Raw genomic sequence first — 19,488 nt, 5'->3', positions numbered from 1 at the left:
ATCACAGAAGAAAAAAAAAACAACAATGCTGTTAGACATACTTCTTGCTTCAGAATTTATTTCCAGTTCACTATGGAGTCAAATGTCATACTGGTAATTAAACTTTGACTCCTGTTAGCAGATGTATTAACGTGGAGTTAGTCCCAGAGCAGCACTACCCAGCTCTGTTGTTGGGGTTACTCCCAGTGCTAAACAGCACGTTTGCTGACCAGCACAGGAAATCCCTCTCCTGTTCCTTGAGTTGAACCAAAGGGCTGGCAGAAAGAAAATATCTGAAGTATTCAGAACAAAACTGGACTCAATCTTCCCCTTTCTTAAGCCACTTCCAGATGCCACAGCTTTACCAGGATGTAGAGGCAATTACATTTCCCTGCTTTGAGTCCAAAGATATATTTTGGTAATCACACAAAAAATAATATGATACTTTTAACATAGCATTTTCTCATTCAGTGAAATACTCTGTTGGCTTCGGATATCCATAGACTTGGTAGTTGGGACTGGAGGCCTTTTATATTTTAAATAAGCCAAAAGTAGCTACAGATATGCGGAACCATTGATACCCAAATCACTGTAAGTTCCTCCTTTAAATAGGAGAAGGATAGATAAATCTAAGGATAAAAATACACCATCAGCCTTATTGAATACTGGTGTAATGGCTGTTCCATAGAAATACCAACTCAAGCACTTTATCCTTGAAGAAATAAGGTAAGCGTTATATTTCAGATAGAAATTGGAAATTAGCATATTGTGGTGTCTATTACCATACATCTCTGACACTAACACAACTAAAAAATACACTAGTTTGGATTGTGAAGGAATCCATTTTAACAAATCACAATGAATATGAGACAACCATAGGTTCATGTTAACTCACCATGCAGATGCACAGGCACTTAGGGTTACACAATAGGTCTTGCAATATATTAACTCAAACAAACATAGGTAGCTGTGATGATACCTGTTACTTCCAGGTCATTTCATGTTATGTACCCACACTGTACCCACACTGCAGATCTTTCGGTAGCATCTCTTGTGAGCAGAAACTGCAGTCTATTTCCTCACACATGACCACTACCCAGGCTGTTGCACTGGTTTTAGTTGCTTTGGGTCAGAGTACCTAGTACTGATCTCTTTAAAAACCTCAAATGATACTTTGTCCCAATATATTATTTATAACAGTTACTCTGGGGTTTCTTGAACAAATTAGGCTTTTAACTACCTAGTGATGTTATATAAAGGAAAACATACAGAAAATGAACAGATTAGCTTTTAAACACTCCCTTTTCCCCAGTGGAAAGGATCTGGGAACTAGTACATTAAACTTAGTGGTACTATGCGTATTGCTTTTCTTAGGGGCTAGTGGAAACCTTTGCATCTCTGACAGCATCATTTCTTCTCTCTGATCCTATAAGGCAGCATGTTGGGTTTGCTCCAAAATAGACTTTCTTTCTCGCCAGTCTCTGAAACTTGCTTGTAACTGGCTCATACATTTTTGAAAGGTTATTCTCCTAGGGAGTGACTATCTCCTCTCAAGATCCTGCTTGAGTACTTTCAGGCAATTTGTTTATGACTCAGGCTAATCCTTCCTGGCTAGTCACCTTCCCTTTCCTTCCCTCACTTGCCATTATCTTTTAATACTTGAACTTACCCTATATATCTAAATCATTAGACACCTCCTTGTGAAGGACTGGCTAAGGAGGAATTCTTAAAGGCAATTAAAGTTCAGTTAGCCCCACATGCTTATATTTCAGTGGGTGACAGGACTTTCCTGACTCCAGGTCTGAACTGAGTGTGGAAGTTTTCAGTTTAGGTAGGTCAGAAGTACAATTCTCATGCAATACAATACAAAATTAAAAATCATGTGGGTATCTTACTCATCTAAGACCTTGTTTGCCCAACATTAAGCTACCATTGCAAACTTTTTGCTTCCCCACCCTGCTCTATCCACATATCTGAAATGTGCTTTGGAGCAGAGGGGTGCTCTATAGAAATATGAGGTAGCTATAGAATCTTTGGCCTCTCTGCTGAGACTGCAAACAGCAATGCCAACAAAAGGATGGTTATTGGATGATGATGTGGACACCTGTCCAGTAAGAAATGAGAGACAGAAATCACCAGTGCATTTTGTACAGGTCACTGTGATGAATAGCCATCAGACAGCACTGACTTTCATTCATTACCTATTGACCTAAGCTGGATTTCAGTCTGAAACCTGGTTAGGGGGAATACCAACCCCACACTGGGCCAGCAAGGATTAATGAGCTGCTGTCGACCACTTAACCCTGCCTCACCTTACTTGCCGTCAGGTGATGAAGGGGCAGTTAAAAAGGAAGGAGAACAGCTCAGTTGCTGGCCAACCAGAGACCAATACATCTTATCTGTTGCTCCTTGAGGGAAAGGATCCAGCTCAGGATTTCTGCAGAGAAAGCAGACCGTCAGACCAAGGCAGGCCAGGCCTAGGACTACTGGGTTTATTTTGAGAGTATTTTTTCTTTGCTTGTTTGGAAAAAGGTGGGCTGGGCTGCTTGGGAGAGGCCTAAGGGGCCTACTAAGACTGCTTCAGGGAACCCCTGCTCAGGAGGGGGTGTAAAAAACCACACCTATAGGTTTTTTTTGCACCCTACTTGAGCCTGCCCCGAGGCTCATCTGGGACCAGAGCATGCCCTCACGGACCTAAACGTGTTTTAATAGTTATTTCAATGTTTTTACAATGGAGAATTGGGGTTAATTAAATGTAATGTCAATCATATCCCTCACACTGTAGGAATACAAGTACTGTAGGGGGTCTTTAGAAATGGCTTAACTTTTCTTTATATGTGCTAACATGTAAAAGAAGCATGCTAGATATTTTACTGATATTTTTACCATCTGCATTTTCAAGAAGTACCTGTGACTGGAGGAACCTATGAAGAAGCTGTCCAGCATATTGTAAAGAACAGTTTAAGCCATCACTTGGCTTGATTCTCAACACATTCCAGGAACCCCATAAACAAAGACAACATGTGCAATGTTAACTCTCTCTTTTATGCTGTCACCTTTTTTTCTCAGTATAATGACCTTCCTGCACAGTGTGTGTTACCATAAAAAGAAACAGAACCCAGTAAAATTAGAGGAACTGTTTAATATCAAAATGTTTTATCTGAGGAAGACGACGCCAAAGTAAATATAAAAGGCACAAGAATTAAAAAGTATTTGTTTTGCTATTTCTTCTTTAAATTCAAATTGTTCAAATGAACTTAGCCAGAGTTTTTTTTGTTACTACACATCATATTCTGTCCAGTAAATGAAATGCTGCTCCAGAGAACATGAACTTGGCTAGAAATTCAGACAGTTTTGATCTTCTCCATTTGACAAGCAAAAACTCTTTGAATGCTTTTGCCATTAACCAAGAACTGGGATTGGGGGGGTTGGGGGGGCAGAACAGCAAACAAACCAAAATAGTTGCCTGATGTAGTATATGGTAATAACGATTATTTATTAAAATAATGAAACAATTACATTTTAGGCATATAACATGGACATGAAACATTCATCAGAGATTATCTTTTATACTCAGATAAAGATGATGATCTAATTGCATTTTAGATGGACATATCCTACATTTGTTATTTTGTTGTTGCTAAACAAATAAATGAAATGGCAACCTCACATCTATTTAAAGTTCATAATATTACATTTCATAAATAAAATTACTCTGTTCAAAGTGTAGATTTCTTTGAACTAAATATAGAGTTAAAACCCTTAATCACACCTTGCACAATTTTATTAACACACTCAGGAAGAAAACAAACTTTAAAAGTATTCTATGAGCTGTAATAAATCCACCTTAGCCTCCTCCATGACAGCTGGCCCACAAAGCTCAGGAGGGCAGGCTTAACACAATTCCCTAGGATTATTATTGTTCATATTATGGTAGCATTGAAAGGCCTTATTACCTTAGGTGCAGTACAAGCCCAAAAGAAGAGAGAGTTCCTTCTCCAAAATGTTTAAATGTACTACAGTAAGCATAGTGAGTCTGCATTTTCAGCAGTCAAAGAATGCCCCATGAAGCAATGTATACTCTCTCTAACATGGAGCCTCTAGCTCCACAGAGCGGCACGCATGGGAACTGAGCAATAGCTGAGTGATGTCAATGAGATTTCACTGAATTTGCTGGTGAAGTCTCCCTAAGCAGACCAGAAACCCGAGGGAAGGAAATGAGAGTGATTATGTACAGCTGAGAAAGCACAGTAGAGAGACTACAAATCAGTGATATGGTGTTCACGGTTGGTGTTCTGTGGTAAAAATGTTTACCATCTGCGTTTACTCCCTGTTATGGACACTAATGGAGCCTTCAAACATGAAAGAGGGGGAGGGAGAACAATATTAAGGGTAACTATTTTAAAGCCAGTCTTGGTTGTCCATTACATCAGGAAATCTTGACACTAAATAAAAATGCTAATTTGCTCTGTACAAGTTTCTGGGCTCAGCTCTGGGAGGCTGCTCAAATTCACACCAAGGGAGAACAGGACACAATGGAACCCTGCCCCACCACATCCCATGTCTTTAAGCCCCTTCCCTCACCTTACCCTGCGAATATTGGGGATTGCGGGAGGACAGGCAGCTGGTGCAGGAGGTGGCTATACTGGTGGAGAACTCCTCTATGCAGGGGGAGTTCTCTGCTAGCCATATCTGGGGTGCAATTAAACCTTAGTGCACTTGAAAATCCTTCCCTCTACATTTAAACCAAGAACTGAAATACAGTATTCAATTTTCATGCTGTATATTAAACCAGGACCTGACTACCTCAAATTAAAGATTTCTATGCTACTTGTACTCTGTATGAAAACAGGTGGTAGCCACAGCATCCAGTCTGAATTGCAACTCAGGTATTTATATTTTGCTCATCTAGATTTCTCCTAGGGAAAGGAGCTGCAGGAGCCTCTCTACTCCTCCTTCCCTACACCAGCCAGTAGGGGTTTCTCAATTCTCCTACATCCTGCACACACAGCAGTTCTCCAGGCAGCTAAAGCCAGTGGGAGTTCACTCTGTTCCTCTCCATGGAGTGGAACTGAAGGGACTGCTCAGATCCTCCATTGCTCATCACTCCAGCTATCCAAATGCGCTGGGAGGCCTGTTGTTCAAGCCCAAGGCAGTAACATCAGCACCCAACTGCAACAGAGGGGTAGGTGACATCATCACAATGGCTGGTAATACCACTGCAGATCACCCAGAACTGCAAGCAGAAGACAAAAGTGAAAGAGGAAACTCCTGAGTCTGCTATGGACACTCATGTTCCTTTGCCCCACCAGTCCATGCCCCTTTGCCCCACCATTCCAAACACTTCATCACATCCGTACATCAGTTGCACATTTACAAAAAGCCACCAGGAAAACCTGGATAAAGGACAGCACAACACTGTCAGACCCCTAGCATCAAGGGAAAGGGAGACCCAGCCCCTTCATGGGAACTAGGAACTACTGTTTCACACTCTCCCAGATCACTATTATCATTGGGATGCAAAGACATCACCCAAGAACACTAACACTACAGTATTAGTGATGCTGTCAAATGCAAGATCATCTGTCAACAAAAAGAGTGCCATTCTGGATTTGATTTTGGATAAGACACATGAATGAATGACTGGCACTGGCTGAATGCCATTTCCATCGTAATTCTAGGACAGCTAGTACGCAGAGGAGACTGAATATAACATGAACCAAGCCAGAAAGAAGAAATGAGGAAGTGGAGTAGCAGTCTTGTTTCTCCCAATCTTTGGACAGACTCCCAGCATTCCGTCTGTGCTGAGAGTGGTTTTGAAGCTGGATCATGCCGCCTGGAGCCAGTTCTACAATACATCTTCAACTAGGTTTAAAACCAGTTTTAAAACTGATTACAACTTTTGGGAAACTTCCTTGGAGTAGACAAGGCCTTATACAAGCTTAACTAAAGCAGTCTCTTCCACAATCTGATGTAGTTTTCGTGTATATTACATTTACTCTTGGCAAACTGGCTACTGACGCCAAATTGTTCAGTAATGTTTTTGTGAAAACATCATTCTTGAATTCCAGGGAAATCACTGATGCCTGGTTCCTTTTGCCCTCCCATCAAATTTTCCAAGATTAAGTTGAAAAACTATATCTGATGCATAGTTCTCATTTTAAACACTGAGCTTCTGCTGTATTGTAGCAAATAATCAAATGGTGAATCTTACATTGAAATAAGCAAGGTCCAAATGTTGGAGGATAACAAAGAACAAGAAATGAACAACTGAACCATTGACGTCGTTATTAGATGATCAAATAACATTACCTTGCTGTTCTTTTTCTTTTGCTTACCCTCTCAACAAGCTTCTATGTTATTGAAGCATGCTTCTATGACCCTGGCATTCATGCAGTTTTTCTTCCTACAATAAGAAAAACAGTACTTGTGGCACCTCAGAGACTAACAAATATATTAGAGCATAAGCTTTCGTGAGCTACAGCTCACTTCATCGGATGAAGTGAGCTGTAGCTCACGAGAGCTTTTGCTCTAATAAATTTGTTAGTCTCTAAGGTGCCACAAGTACTGCTTTTCTTTTTGCAAACACAGACTAACACGGCTGCTACTCTGAAATCTTCCTACAATAGTTTCTCTAGCATTCCCAGATGAAATTTGGTGATATTATGTACTACCACTGAATTTAAGTATTTTCCTTTTAACAAGGACACAAATTTAAAGTTTCCACTGAGGAAAAATTGCCCTCTATTTTGGATAGCGATTCTGTTTGCCTGACACCTTGCGTCTAAGATCTTTGCTGTTCTCTAGGCACCCTACCGATATTTCTTTAAACCTTTATTTCTTCAGAGCACTAATGGTGGATTATTTCAAGAATTCCATTTATCTCTGGTGCTAATCTCTTCTTAACCTTCTCTACAGCTTCCATCACCACCTTCCAGCTGGATTTTGACAGGTTAAGCAGCATCAACCTGTCAATTCTCTTGATCTTCAAATATGTGCAATACATTGCAGTTATATTCTGCTGCATGTATATTATTCTAGCCTGGGTCTCTAACTCCTCCTGGATTAAAACCAAAGGTTCTGACCTCTCCTCATTCAGGATACTCTTGGTGTACCAGTATGAGTTCTTGTAAAAGTTGCTTTCTCTTCTTTTCACTCTTTCTGCTTTTCAAGTGAACTCAACACTACCTCAAGCTAAAAATACTGAAACTTAGACTCTCCATATATGTTGCTCTTCTGTAATGCCTTCATGAATCCCTTCTTTCCATATGAATTAATATGCTTATAATTCCTAAATACGTTTTTGAGACTTCTTCTCTCTTGCCTTTTTAAGGCTGCAAATTTACCATGGATGTCGCTCATTGTACCTAGGTTTGCTATATTTGCAGTTGTGTGATCAAAAGGACTCAATTGGGAACCATGAAACTCCAGATTTCTAATCCCAATAGCATTGACTCACTGTATGGCTGTGAGCAAATAACTCTTTGGTAGTGGGGAGTGTAAATGCCTCCCAGAGAGGCCAGGCGGCCTAGTGCTTTGAGGGAAGGATCAGTGCAGCCTCTGCTTCACAAAGCCATCATATGAGATTGATAATCTGGCCAACTATAGCTTGATTTCATATTTCCCTTTTTGAGTAAGACTGTGGGCAAGCTGGCTGCAAGACACCTCTCAGAGTATCCAGATGTCTCTGATCTCCTTCACCCTTGTCAAAGAGTGGTGCAGACCTGGCTTTGGCACAGACTACATTTGATTGCATAGCTTGTTGATCTCCTAACTCTGAAGAGGGAAGGAGGATTCCCAGCACCCTTCTATAATGCATTATTTTTTGAGCATCAATTATGCTTGGTGCTTGCAAGATACAAACAAAAGTCCTATCCTGAGGATCCTAAGCATTGGGAGACCGGTAACAGGATATTAACTTAGATATTTTAAAATTCTAATATCACTTTTTCCCCCCTCTTATATAACATTGGCTCAAAGAAAGCATTTTTCAGAGTTAGCATGTGGGAGTATTGCAGAAAAAAATGACTTTTTAGAAGGGACTGGAATGAGGTGAGGAAGGGAGCTGGATAGGCCAGGACGGCATTAGTAGAAACTGGACTTTGCAGCGCTGGTGGAATCTTGCTGTACTCCAGCTAGTTTTACCATATCCTTTGCACTGAAGCAGTTGGACACCTATCTGGGCAATTTGTTTTCACTGGTATTACAACAGCGTGGACTGTCCCCTTCCATCCCCGTTGTCCTGACCTCTCTCCTCTCTTCTCCTCCCAAATCAAACCACCACCAGACACAGGAAGGACCTTGTTGTGGCTCTGTTGCTCATAACACAATTTGCTATGCTAATACTTCCTGTGCATGCTGCAAATATGGCATCTCGCCAAAACTAAGAACTGATGTTCGAAAGACCGTCACACAAGCATGATACTTCCTGTGTTCTACAGGACCTACCACAACTGCTCTGCCCTTCACCTCCTTCGTAGCCATTTACTTCTGAGGGTCAATGGCTATAAATATTTCATGGAAAGAATAAACTGAAGAGGTAGATTGCCTACTTGTGCCAGTACTTATTTGCTGCAGGGTAGGCAGATTGACTGATCTTCGGAGAAACAGAGGTTCCTGAGAGACCTGTTACAGCAATGAAAATGTAGTTTTAAATATATTTTGCTGCGGTGAAGAGAAAAGTTTAGAGCAATTAGTTTTGCTCATCTGTGTCCACAATTATATCACAAGGGGACATTGGCAATTTCACTGTCCAGTCTGTTTCTTCACTCAGAACCATAGTGCCCTCTCCTTCTCCCTCCATACTGACTCTCTCAGTACATTTCTACAACAGTTCCAAACATCTCTTTCTTTCTATTCCTCCCCCCTCTGTTTTTCCAGCACTGATTATTTCTCACCTCAACTACTACAAATTCCTCTCTGGCCTCTCACCTTGTCATTCCTTACATTTCCATTTCTCTTAAATGCTGCCATAGACGACTGTCTACCTTACCTTACCATGTCCATTCCCTTCAAAGGCTTTCCCTCAACTTTTACATCAAATCTATGCTCCTTGTCCATGCCTTCAACGTGCAGCCCAACCAAGCTCCTGCCTATTTCTCTGCCACCATCTTTTAATTCATTATCTTTGCTCCATCCAAGCTGCTCAATTTTTCATCCTCTCTTTAATGCATTTTTTCCTGCTCCTTTTTTCACAGCCCCATCAGAGGGACCTGAGGGAGAATGATGCAATGAGCACATAAGCCAGCTGCTGATGGTGTAAACTCAAATCAAAGACGATATCTTGAAGAGACCATCAGTGATAAGCACTCTGGGGGAAAGTATGTTTCTAAAAGAAACTTGGAGGAAGAGAAAGAGGTTGACTGGCACATAAGAAAAGTGAGAGTCTGAGCACCGAGGTCTGATGGAAGTAGCTTTGGAGACAAGTGTGGAAGAAAGATTGAACAAAAGGATGTTTAGAAGTCAAACAGGAGGAAATGTGACGTGGGTAGGACAAAGTAATGCAGGGCCTTGAAAAGGAAGACAAAACTGAACTTCACATAAACGGCAGTGAGCCAATTCAGAGAGAAGAAAGATAAATCAGAGCAGCAGGAAGAGATTATTTTAGCAGCAGCAGAGCTGAGATGAAATCAACAAAAGAGGAGGAGGCAGCAGCTGTAATAGTCAAGATGAGAGACAACCAAATGTGGACAAAGGTTTGAACTCTAGAAATGGATGAATTTTCTAGTTGCTCTAAAGGAGTACACAGCCACATTACAGCTGTATTCAGAGTTCCGTACTGATTTCCCATCTGCTTCAAGGTGCGATGCAAAGTTTTCAGTTTGATTTAAGATTTGGCATGTGGATACTTTAGAGATGGCCTCTCTTCCTATGTACCTTTCCCGATTGTAATGGTAGAGATCACTAGAGACAGTTCAGCTCATAGCCTCTTGATAAACACACTATTGAGATGTGGAAGCAGAATGTTTTCACAGGGAGGTTCCTGACTGTCTGCTTCACTCCACCAGAACCCAAGTCTACTGACCTTCGTGGCATATTGTTCAAGGTTAAGCTTTCTGGTCAAAGATTTGTCTGCCTATAGATCATCCCTTGGAAGATTTTCTTTATGATGGGCTAGCGAAATTGAGAAGTTAGGCTATTTGTGCTGTCTGTTGTGACCACTTTAATTTAGTGTCTTGTTTTATGTCACATACCCAGACACTATGGCAATGGGAGCAAACAATTTATTACAGAAGTGTATAGGAATCACTTCACCCACACTTGAAATACAGCCACAGCACCTGTTAACAGTGCACAGCAGCACCATCACAACTGTTTTGGACAGGAAGTGTAGAATACCAAATACAGCTGAAACTGCAGTGGGAATTTATGTAGACAGAAGGTAATTATACAAAGTGGAATTTGGCCAAGACACTGAGAATGCAAAGTGCTATGGGGCTTGTGCAAATTACCATGGGAACCTTAATGATTGTAAGTGAGACGGTTCTTCATTTACAGTCCCTCAAAAAAAAAAAAACAGCCCATTCAATAGCACACTATCCCTTTGCTACATTGAGTTAAACCAAGCTGCACAGTGCTTTCTAACTTGATGGCATCTCCTGTGCCACAGCACCCACTAGTAATAGTGTTATAAAAAACTGGATGAGACAGCTCTTAAATCTTCTGAGCACATGGATGAATTTTTCATTCCCTGTTGTGATTTACTTTTAGACTTATAAGAGCTCCTTTATTTTAGGTCAGTATTATGACAATGGAAGTAAGCCAATGTAACCTTCATTTTTGAAATTGGCATTTAACAAGAAGTGTGTCTTGTTCTTAGAAATATTTTCCCTCCATAAGAAAGAATAACCTTGAAAAGAAGACAAAACTAAGCTAAGAGGAAAGGAAAATCCAATTAAAACTAAATATACTTATTTTATTTTACATGCCTTTAAAACATACTAAATAAAAAGTTATTTCATTTCCCAGAAGCAAACACTGTATCATATCCTTGTTCATAATCAAGACCAAAGAGAATCTCTTTTCTCACACATGCTACTGACTATACCATGTGGCCATGTAAATTCATTGTCTATCCAGAGGGGGAATAAAAATGTCACTAAAAAGCTGGCACAAGGCAGATGGCCAGTTTCACTAATCTGACCTTATTTCTTCCAGACTAAATCTAGTGAACTGTTACTACAATGACCCATTATTCCTACAATTCTTAGACTTGAATATTTAGGTTAGAAATGCAAGCAAATCTGGATTACAAATTCCCACTTCTAATACATCAATGCTTTGTCATAAATTCTATTCCTAGACTCCAAGGGTGAAGCATTTCTTAAATCATAAAAATCATAAGAGAAAGCTTTAAATGCATAAAACATTCAAATATTGCCTCTGAAGAAAAGTGCATTTGGAACTTTTCATTAAGTGTACTTATACCTGAGTATAAAGTATGCGAAATGAAAAGAATTTTCTGTAGCTCCCCCCACGATATCAGAAGACAAGATTGAGCACAAGCTTCATCTCTTGCTAATTAAACGAATCAATTAAGAGACTATTGTTGCAACTGTGTAACTGCTGTTCTACAATGGCAATAACAACCCCACGGGGAGGTCTTTTACTACATTAAAATGCTGTCCTCCACAACTCTATTTGATATTATTAGAAACAGTTATTTGCGTCTTGCTGTCATATTAGTAGCAAAGGCAAATTATGGAAATATGCAGACCAGAATGGTCCCAGTATGAGATCAGGTTTGGTTTTCAGCCTCCAAGGGAACAATTGCTGAAATTCCAAAGTTCCCTAAAGTTCTTTAATGGAACTGATAAATCTATCAGCACAGCATCCATTTAGATGCTAGGTAAGGGTCACATATTTGCATACTTTCCTGCTAAGCTGATACAATTCAACTAGATATATTATCATATTAAGTTTACCCTCCTGAGTTAAACCGATGGAGTTCAAAATTGTTTTCGATGGTTGTCATTAATCGCTGTTGCATCTTAAATGCTCACTTTGAAATCTAATTGTGCTGCTGTACCAAGGGTCATATTAATAGCATTCTTAATGTTAAATCTTGGTAAAACATGTTTACTTTATAGATATTATCACTGAAGCTTAGAAGACTAATGAGAAACGAAGTATATTTATTATCAATAAAAACTTAATTTAAAATGTACATTCTGAGACTTAAATTAGCTTTACTAACTTCATCATGCTTTTGTTTCATTAAGATCCCTGGTTAAGCTTCTCAGCCATATAAATTAATATCTCCTAAACAGCTCTTGGGTAAAAGCCAAAGCTGCAGCCATCAAAAAGCTGTTTAAAAAATGTAGGCTACACATATGTTTGCTTTTTTGGCAGCAGAAATCTTCCTCAGAAAAGAAAGGCTCAACATTCACCATGATGTAATCATCTTAATACAGCAGTATTCAATCACTACTTGTAGGTCTTAATCCAGCCACAGGAAAATAATTGAACTACCTTTGGTAACCTGTTAACCTATCCTTCAAGCAGCCACCAAGTCTAAATCCTTGTCCTTGCTGCAGAAAGTATCAACAAGCTGAATAAGAGGCAGTCTAAATATTTCAAGCAAAATACAGAGAAAGTTACAAAGTCCTGTTCATTTTTCTGGGAGGCAAATGGTATCATTTGAGATATTCAAGTAGTATAGTGCAATCCACCCTACAAATGCCATCATTGCTTATTCTCACTGGAAGTTTTAAGCTTTCATTTAAAAACATCAGCCAAGATTTAAATACGTGGGTGCTACTTAGGTTCTTAAGCCCTTATTTAGGTACCTAAGCAACTGGCCTGATTTTCAAAGAGCACTGGGCACCCAGCAGCTCCACACAACTGAAATCAATGGGAGCTAATCAGTACTCAGCACTTTTAAAAGTCAGGTCACTTATTCAGTAGCCTAAATAAGACTTTAGGTACCTAACTGCAGTAAACCCATTTATTAAAATCTTGGTTTAAGTTTCTTTTTCTTTTTTTTTTTTTTTGGCCACTACAGTAGATAGTCACCCCAATACAAAGAGACGTACTGCTTTACAGTGGTAACCTAACTTTTCAGGACTCAACTGCCGCAACAAACGTGAAAACTTGCCCATCTCTGAAGGCATGAACTTCAAAGACTAACTGGGATTATTTAAATGTTACAGCTGATAAACAGAAGTAATTTCTTGTGGATTTTTTGTTTGTTTATTTTTTAAAACAGACAACTAAATGCAAAAAAATACATTATTTTTTATTTACTTTTTTGAGATTTCAGTTGGGATTTTCAAAAGTGTCTAAGTGACTTAGGAACAAAGTCCAATTGACATTCAGGGAGACCTGTATTCCGAAATTACTTAAGCACGTTTAAAAATCCCAACTCCAACATGTATCTTAATATGTTATTACTCTTTAAAACTATTCAAAGTGACAAAGGGAAATCTCTGTGTGGCGATCACTCCTTTCTATCGGCAGCATTTTGTGGAGAGATGTAGGCCAGAGGATGCTCACCATCATATTCAAAAGGAATGCACAAAAAATAACGTTTCCTGAGGCAATTATTAACTTTCCCCTGGAGTCCCTTCTGCACTGTGCAACTCCCCTGCCAGAAGTCACACTGAAGCAATGCTGCCAAGTGCTCTGGAGCCAGGGTAAAGAAAAAGAGCGATTCCCATGATTGCCATGACTTCAGAGGAATTCAGTTCAGATTAGCAAGGATCCCGAGTGATCTTCAGACTCTAGAGACCATACCAACTGCTTACTCTGGAGGAGCAAGCTTTGACTCTTGATAAGGGCAAAACTCAATGAGAGGTACTTTGTGAAAACAAACCAAAAAAGAACTGTGGAAAACCAAGGTAAAGTTTGCAAGATTAAAATGTGTGAGACATTATTTTTTCCTTGCTATTAATACTGTCTATACATCCCATTAGATAGAATATCTGTAGCTTTCACAGATTTCAAAATCACTTTTGAAAGTCCACACAGGCCTTCATATCTAAAGTTTCTGTAGTGCTCTATATTGAAAAACAAGCATGTTCAGAATTGGATTGATCTGTAATAGTGAAAGAAGCAGGTTATTAAACATTTGCCATTACAACCTGAGTCACAGTGTCATACAGTGGAAGCTTCACATTCTCTACCGCTATTTAATTGGACCATGGAAGGATGCAAGAAAGAGAAGACAGAAGAAAGAAACTGACTACAACATTGCTTGAAAAGTTTCAAAGTTGACAATTTATAAGCATCGGCAATGGCAAAGGAAGGGTATCTGAGAAGTGAGCACATATCAATGCAAGTCCATTACCAGGAAAAACAAACTGAAGAGAATGTTCTTATATTCCTAGCTTTAATCTATAACTAGTACACAGATTTACTGTAGGTCCACAAAATGACAAAGTATTCAATAAACCAGGTAACAGGATGTGATGGTTTGGTGAATTTGTCTATGTAAAACCTATGAATTCTTATAAAGTTATACACAGAGTTTGTAAAATCAAACCATTAATGTGTACAGAAGCAGCTATTTGCTAGCAAAGATTGGACATGTATGTCTCAAACCCTGGAAGTCAGTACAGGACAATTGAAAAATTGCTAACCCTGCTCAACCCTGAAAGAACAATCAGGATGTCAAAGGAAGCTGGTTCTCCCAGACTGCCTGCAGGGGATACGGTTGGAACAATGGAAACTCCCTAGCAGAAAAGAAGGAAGAGAGAAAAAGGTGTTAGGACCTGCTGTTAAAAACAGACACATGGGGAAACCTAACAAGTTACTGAACAATCTAAGGGGAGCTTGTTACAGGGGAGACAGAGAGACTCTGATGGCTGAAAAGGAGGGAGGGATGATACAGGAGGGGGTACTGGGACCCCTGAAAGGACAGCCAAACACCAAAGGTGGTGAGGACACTGGAGAAGGGATTTTGTGCCAGTTCTGTTCTTGAGCAAAAATACCTGTGCTTAAAAATTCCTCTGCAGAGCCTGTGTATTACTTGTTTATCCTGTCCCATAGTCCCAGAAGAAAGACACAGTAAATCAGAAGGTCAACAGCTTTGGTGGAACTCTGGGAGAGTGCACCAGCTTCTGGGGAGGCTTGGAAGAACCAGCACTGAGCTGAGCAACTGGACTGCCTCTGCCAAGAAGGGTATCAGACACAGTGTCTGCACCTGAAGTATGTGCCTAGAGGTCCAGAGACAGAGAGATGGTGCCTAAACTCTGCCAGCCCCAAGAGCATATGGGATACAAGGTTTGGGTCCAGGGGGACTGACCAGGGTTGTAATATATGATATCAAAAGTTACGTGAGGAAATAATCTCTGCCAATCTTCTTTTAAATAAGAAGAACTTAAAGCTAGGCACCTATATCTATATGTCCCTGCCTGATTTCAAAAGTACGGAGAAGCCAACAGCTCTGACTGAGGTCAGCAGAAGATAATGGATGCTCAGCACTTTTTGATAATCAGGCCTAAATAAGCGGTTAGGAGCCTCACTTTAGATCTCCTATTTTTGAAAATCTTAGACTTATTGGATAAAGAGAAGAAACAATGTCTTGTGAGACAACTGAGAAAGAGTTGTCTCCTAGTTTCCTTGTACTCCCCCCATCTGTCTGCATCCATCTGTTTCTTGTTTTACACTTAGATTTTAAGCTTTTCAGGCCTTTTTTATTCTGTGTTTGTACAGCACCTAGCCCAATGGGGCCCTGGTCCATGACTAGGGCTCCTCAGTGTTACTGTTATACTACTCCTGTTAGTAATAACAACGCATAAACTGCCTAATGCCACTATGAACTAGCAGAAGAGAGAGTCCCAAATGGCAAAGACTTTCTAGTCATGTCCAGCAAAAGGAAACATTACTAAAGACCCACGTAGAACCTCTGAATTATGTCAACACTGTGGAATTCAAACTCATGATCCCTACTTAATTTGGAAACAGTAGCATGACTTTTTCCATTTTCCTTTTAAAACATTAGAAACAAATACCTTTGCTGCTCCTTAACAGAAAATCTTCACAAGTTTACTATACATTATGCTTTAATATTCATATTAAAGCCTTTTCTTTAATTGCAAGTCTTTCTGTTGAAGTGTACATTCCCTTGTCCGTTAACTAACTACAAGGGATGCCAATGAGGTTTCTAACAGAGAAGCATTCTCTGCTTCTCTTCAGTGTTTGTCAGCTGGCTCAGTGAAGTTGAGACTCATCTCTTATCAAAAACCAGTAGCAAAACTGCTTTTGCTGTCTGTCAGGAAATCAAGTGAATTATTTTATCTAAGCTGATGCCCTCATGACAAGTTGGATGACTGTGGTCCCAATCAGTTGGTTCTAAAAACATGTGCTGATGAAAAGGTATAGGGGGCATGTGCTAAGTAGCACCACATTGCTTGTCGGCATTGAAACTCATGATGAATTTGCATACGTATGAAACTGAGAATGCTTGAAGCTAGTTTTTCCTTCTCTCAATAGAAAATATTAAAATCAAATATAAATTGTTTTTATAACCAATTTCTATAGTGATGCATAGCATATGCAAGCAGGATACTGAGAAATCTAAATATTATATCACCAAATATTTCTTTCAAGCAGTTAGTATTATGAGGGGAAAAAACCCACTGCCAACCTTATAATGCATTGATTATCCTTCTTTCTTTTAGTAATGGGCATGATAGTGCAGACATACTGGAGTCCCCAAAAAGAGGTTCTAGGAGTGGAAAAAGGGCTCCTCTTTTCTGGCTTTGGAGTTATATTTTTATTAGTTATTATTATTGATATGACAGCAATGCCCAAAAAGCACTAATCCATATCAGCCCTTCCCCCTGTACTAGATGCTGCAACACCACACAGGAAGATGCTGTTACTGGCCCAAAGCTTATAATCTGAAGAGAAACTCAGATATATGGCAGTGGAAAGGGGTGAAATATAGCTTAGAGTGACAGCTGACAAACATCATGGCAGTTCTGATTTTTTTAATCTCTCCCCCACTCTATTGAGTAGTAGGCTGGGGTGCAAGGAAGGCTGGAGGGGACTTGTTAATAAGAGCAAAGGAGTGCGGAAAGAAGGTGATAAGGAGAGCAGAATAGAGAGGAGCATAGACACCAGGGAGAGTGAGACAAGCCATAGGGAGTACTTTGAGGGAGAAGGGAAGTCAGAGCAAAGAGCCAATCTGCAAAGGAGAGAATGTCCAGAATTCTCTTATTTCACCCTGCATCCCTTCAACTTTCACCTACTATACCTCAGGGATGCTAACCTCTTCTATAGCAAGGGATTATCAATTCCGCTTCCAAACACTGAAAAGATCTTACATGTAGCTTAGAAAGCAGACTTAGAAAAAGGTTTGTCTCCATTACCATTTCTCTAATCTATGAATTAAAATTCTCTCTTTAGGTTCAACCAACAAGAAACATGTTAAGACTAGTCTATATTACGTCAGCCACATTAAGTGTCTGACAGTGCATACTAAGTGCTCTTCTTCTCTTCCCCCCCATCTCCAAAAAACGTATTTGGGTGGTTTTTTCCCTTTTTCATTAAAGAATTATTAGTTTTTCTGAACAGATGCAGATTTGATAAAGCAGTGTGAGCTAATCAATATTAGTTTTAGTTAAGACAGTAATCATCAGCAATAGAGAATTAAACAAATGACTAATATCCTATTTGTTTTATTCTCAATGTCTTAAGCTAAAAGCATATCAAGACTGTAAGCTTTCTAGGGTACGGACTGCCTTTTTCTTGTGTGTTTGTACAGCCCATAGCACAATGAGGTACTGGTATAACATTGGGGTTCCTGGAATTACTGCAATACAAATTAATAATAATAGTAATCAATAATAAAAACACATACTTGCATCCCACTTAAAAAAAAAAAAGAAAAAGAATGTCATTAGTCATGGATTTGACCAGTACCTTCTGATGCTCAGAAATAGGGTTTTGATTAAAGTCTATTTTGACTTTTTACTATTAACTGACCAAGATGTGTTAGTATTCTTACACAACAGTCTCAATAAATCTTTTTTCCTGCTGTGAGACTATCGGACCAGCCATGTAGCAACATCCTTTCCTGCAAAGCAAATGACCAATGCCAAAGCCCAATCTCATAAATAGGACTGAGTTCACTGACTGTTAAAAACCAATAATGTGGTTAGTAATAATGAGACTTAAGTAAAAGCACAATCCTTGAGCAGAATTACTTTTTTTTCATCTGTTCAAAGCTTTAAGTTTAGAATTAAACTTGGAAAAATACAATTAGAGCACTTTAAGTATCACTTTAACCACACGACTGACAGAATTAAGATACCATTTTGATAAGAATTGAGATACCATTCTGATATAGAGTATGTAGCCTTAGAAGCATCTATCACTTAACACACAATTTTGTTTTACTATCTTATACATGAGTACCCAAGATACATGAAAGAGGCAAAAGATCTGTCCGACTTCTTACTTCTCCCATGGTAGAGACCTGGCCATGATTCTTAGTCTACTATTCTGCAGGAAACAGCTCTCAGTTCCTCAGAGTGAGATGTTGATGAAGGCAGTGCTTTGAATTGCCCATTAAAAGAGCTATTCTCATCTCGTCCTCCTTAGCTGGGAGGATGGCGACTACAATGCCTTGAGGATGAGAAGTATAGAGTGAAAGAAATTGGCCTTAGGCTCAGACAAAGATGTACAGAACCAATGGATGAGCAGGGAGTGGGGGAAGGAGAGAAATCGGATGAAATGGACTGAAATCTGAATACATTCCAATAGATTACAAGTTTAAAATCTCCTATTTCTTAAAAGTGTACTTTCATTTATACCTTACACCCTTTTAGGGGCCAAAAAGTTATAGAATCATATCAAGTGAAATGTGGAATGTAACCATTTTGTAGCATTCACTGAAGAATAGTTCTGCTTCCATCCGGTTTGAAATACCTGGAATGGGGGTTTTATGTATCGTATACTTTGAAGCAAACACACGCTAAAACAGATACTGACAAAATTCATGAACACAGGCGTGTGTGCAGTCATCATCAACTGCCTATTTTTTTTGTTAAGTTATATTTCAATACAGGCATAATGTAGAATAGTAGATCTTTAATACTTACCACTGTGCCCAGAAACTGAATGCTTACGTTTCCAGCGGCATCTCGAGAAAGGCACTGAAAAAAACAAGTGTAAAAACTAATTAGTAGCTTTCTCAGTAAGTTGAAGCAGTGCTATTTTCTTCTTGTAAGGTCTGCAGGAAACAACCAAAATGCCTGTAGCTATATTACATATGCACAAAATAAGCATAATATAAAAATGTATTTAAGAGCTTCAATGCTAAGAAGCTGATTCATGCTTAAGCTCAAATTCTAGTTTTTGCTTTAACAGATTCTAACAAATTTACTTTGAAGAGTACTGAAAACAAACATGTCTATGTACAAGGAAGAACATGTGTGTTTTCAGGGAGATGGACGTTATGATATGCAAGAACAGTATAACAGTGAAACAGACTGCCTAGGGAGGTTGTGGATGCTCCTTCACTGGAGGTTTTCAAAAGGAGGCTCAATAGCCATCTATCTT

At 39.3% G+C, this 19,488-nt stretch overlaps 1 protein-coding gene across 1 annotated transcript in view; it reads right to left on the bottom strand.

Annotated features, from left to right (window-relative positions):
- PCCA (propionyl-CoA carboxylase subunit alpha) overlaps positions 1-19,488 on the bottom strand; it is a 408,049-nt gene that overhangs the window by 54,041 nt on the left and 334,520 nt on the right. Inside the window, exon 22 of the mRNA XM_038386634.2 lies at positions 19,029-19,082. Coding sequence (XP_038242562.1) covers positions 19,029-19,082 — 54 coding nt within the window. The remainder of the gene's footprint in view (positions 1-19,028; positions 19,083-19,488) is intronic.

Source organism: Dermochelys coriacea, chromosome 1, assembly GCF_009764565.3.
Source record: "Dermochelys coriacea isolate rDerCor1 chromosome 1, rDerCor1.pri.v4, whole genome shotgun sequence".
NCBI lineage: Eukaryota > Metazoa > Chordata > Testudines > Dermochelyidae > Dermochelys > Dermochelys coriacea.
The sequence above is the reverse complement of the archived record's forward strand: the minus strand, read 5'-3'. Positions and strand labels throughout refer to the sequence as shown.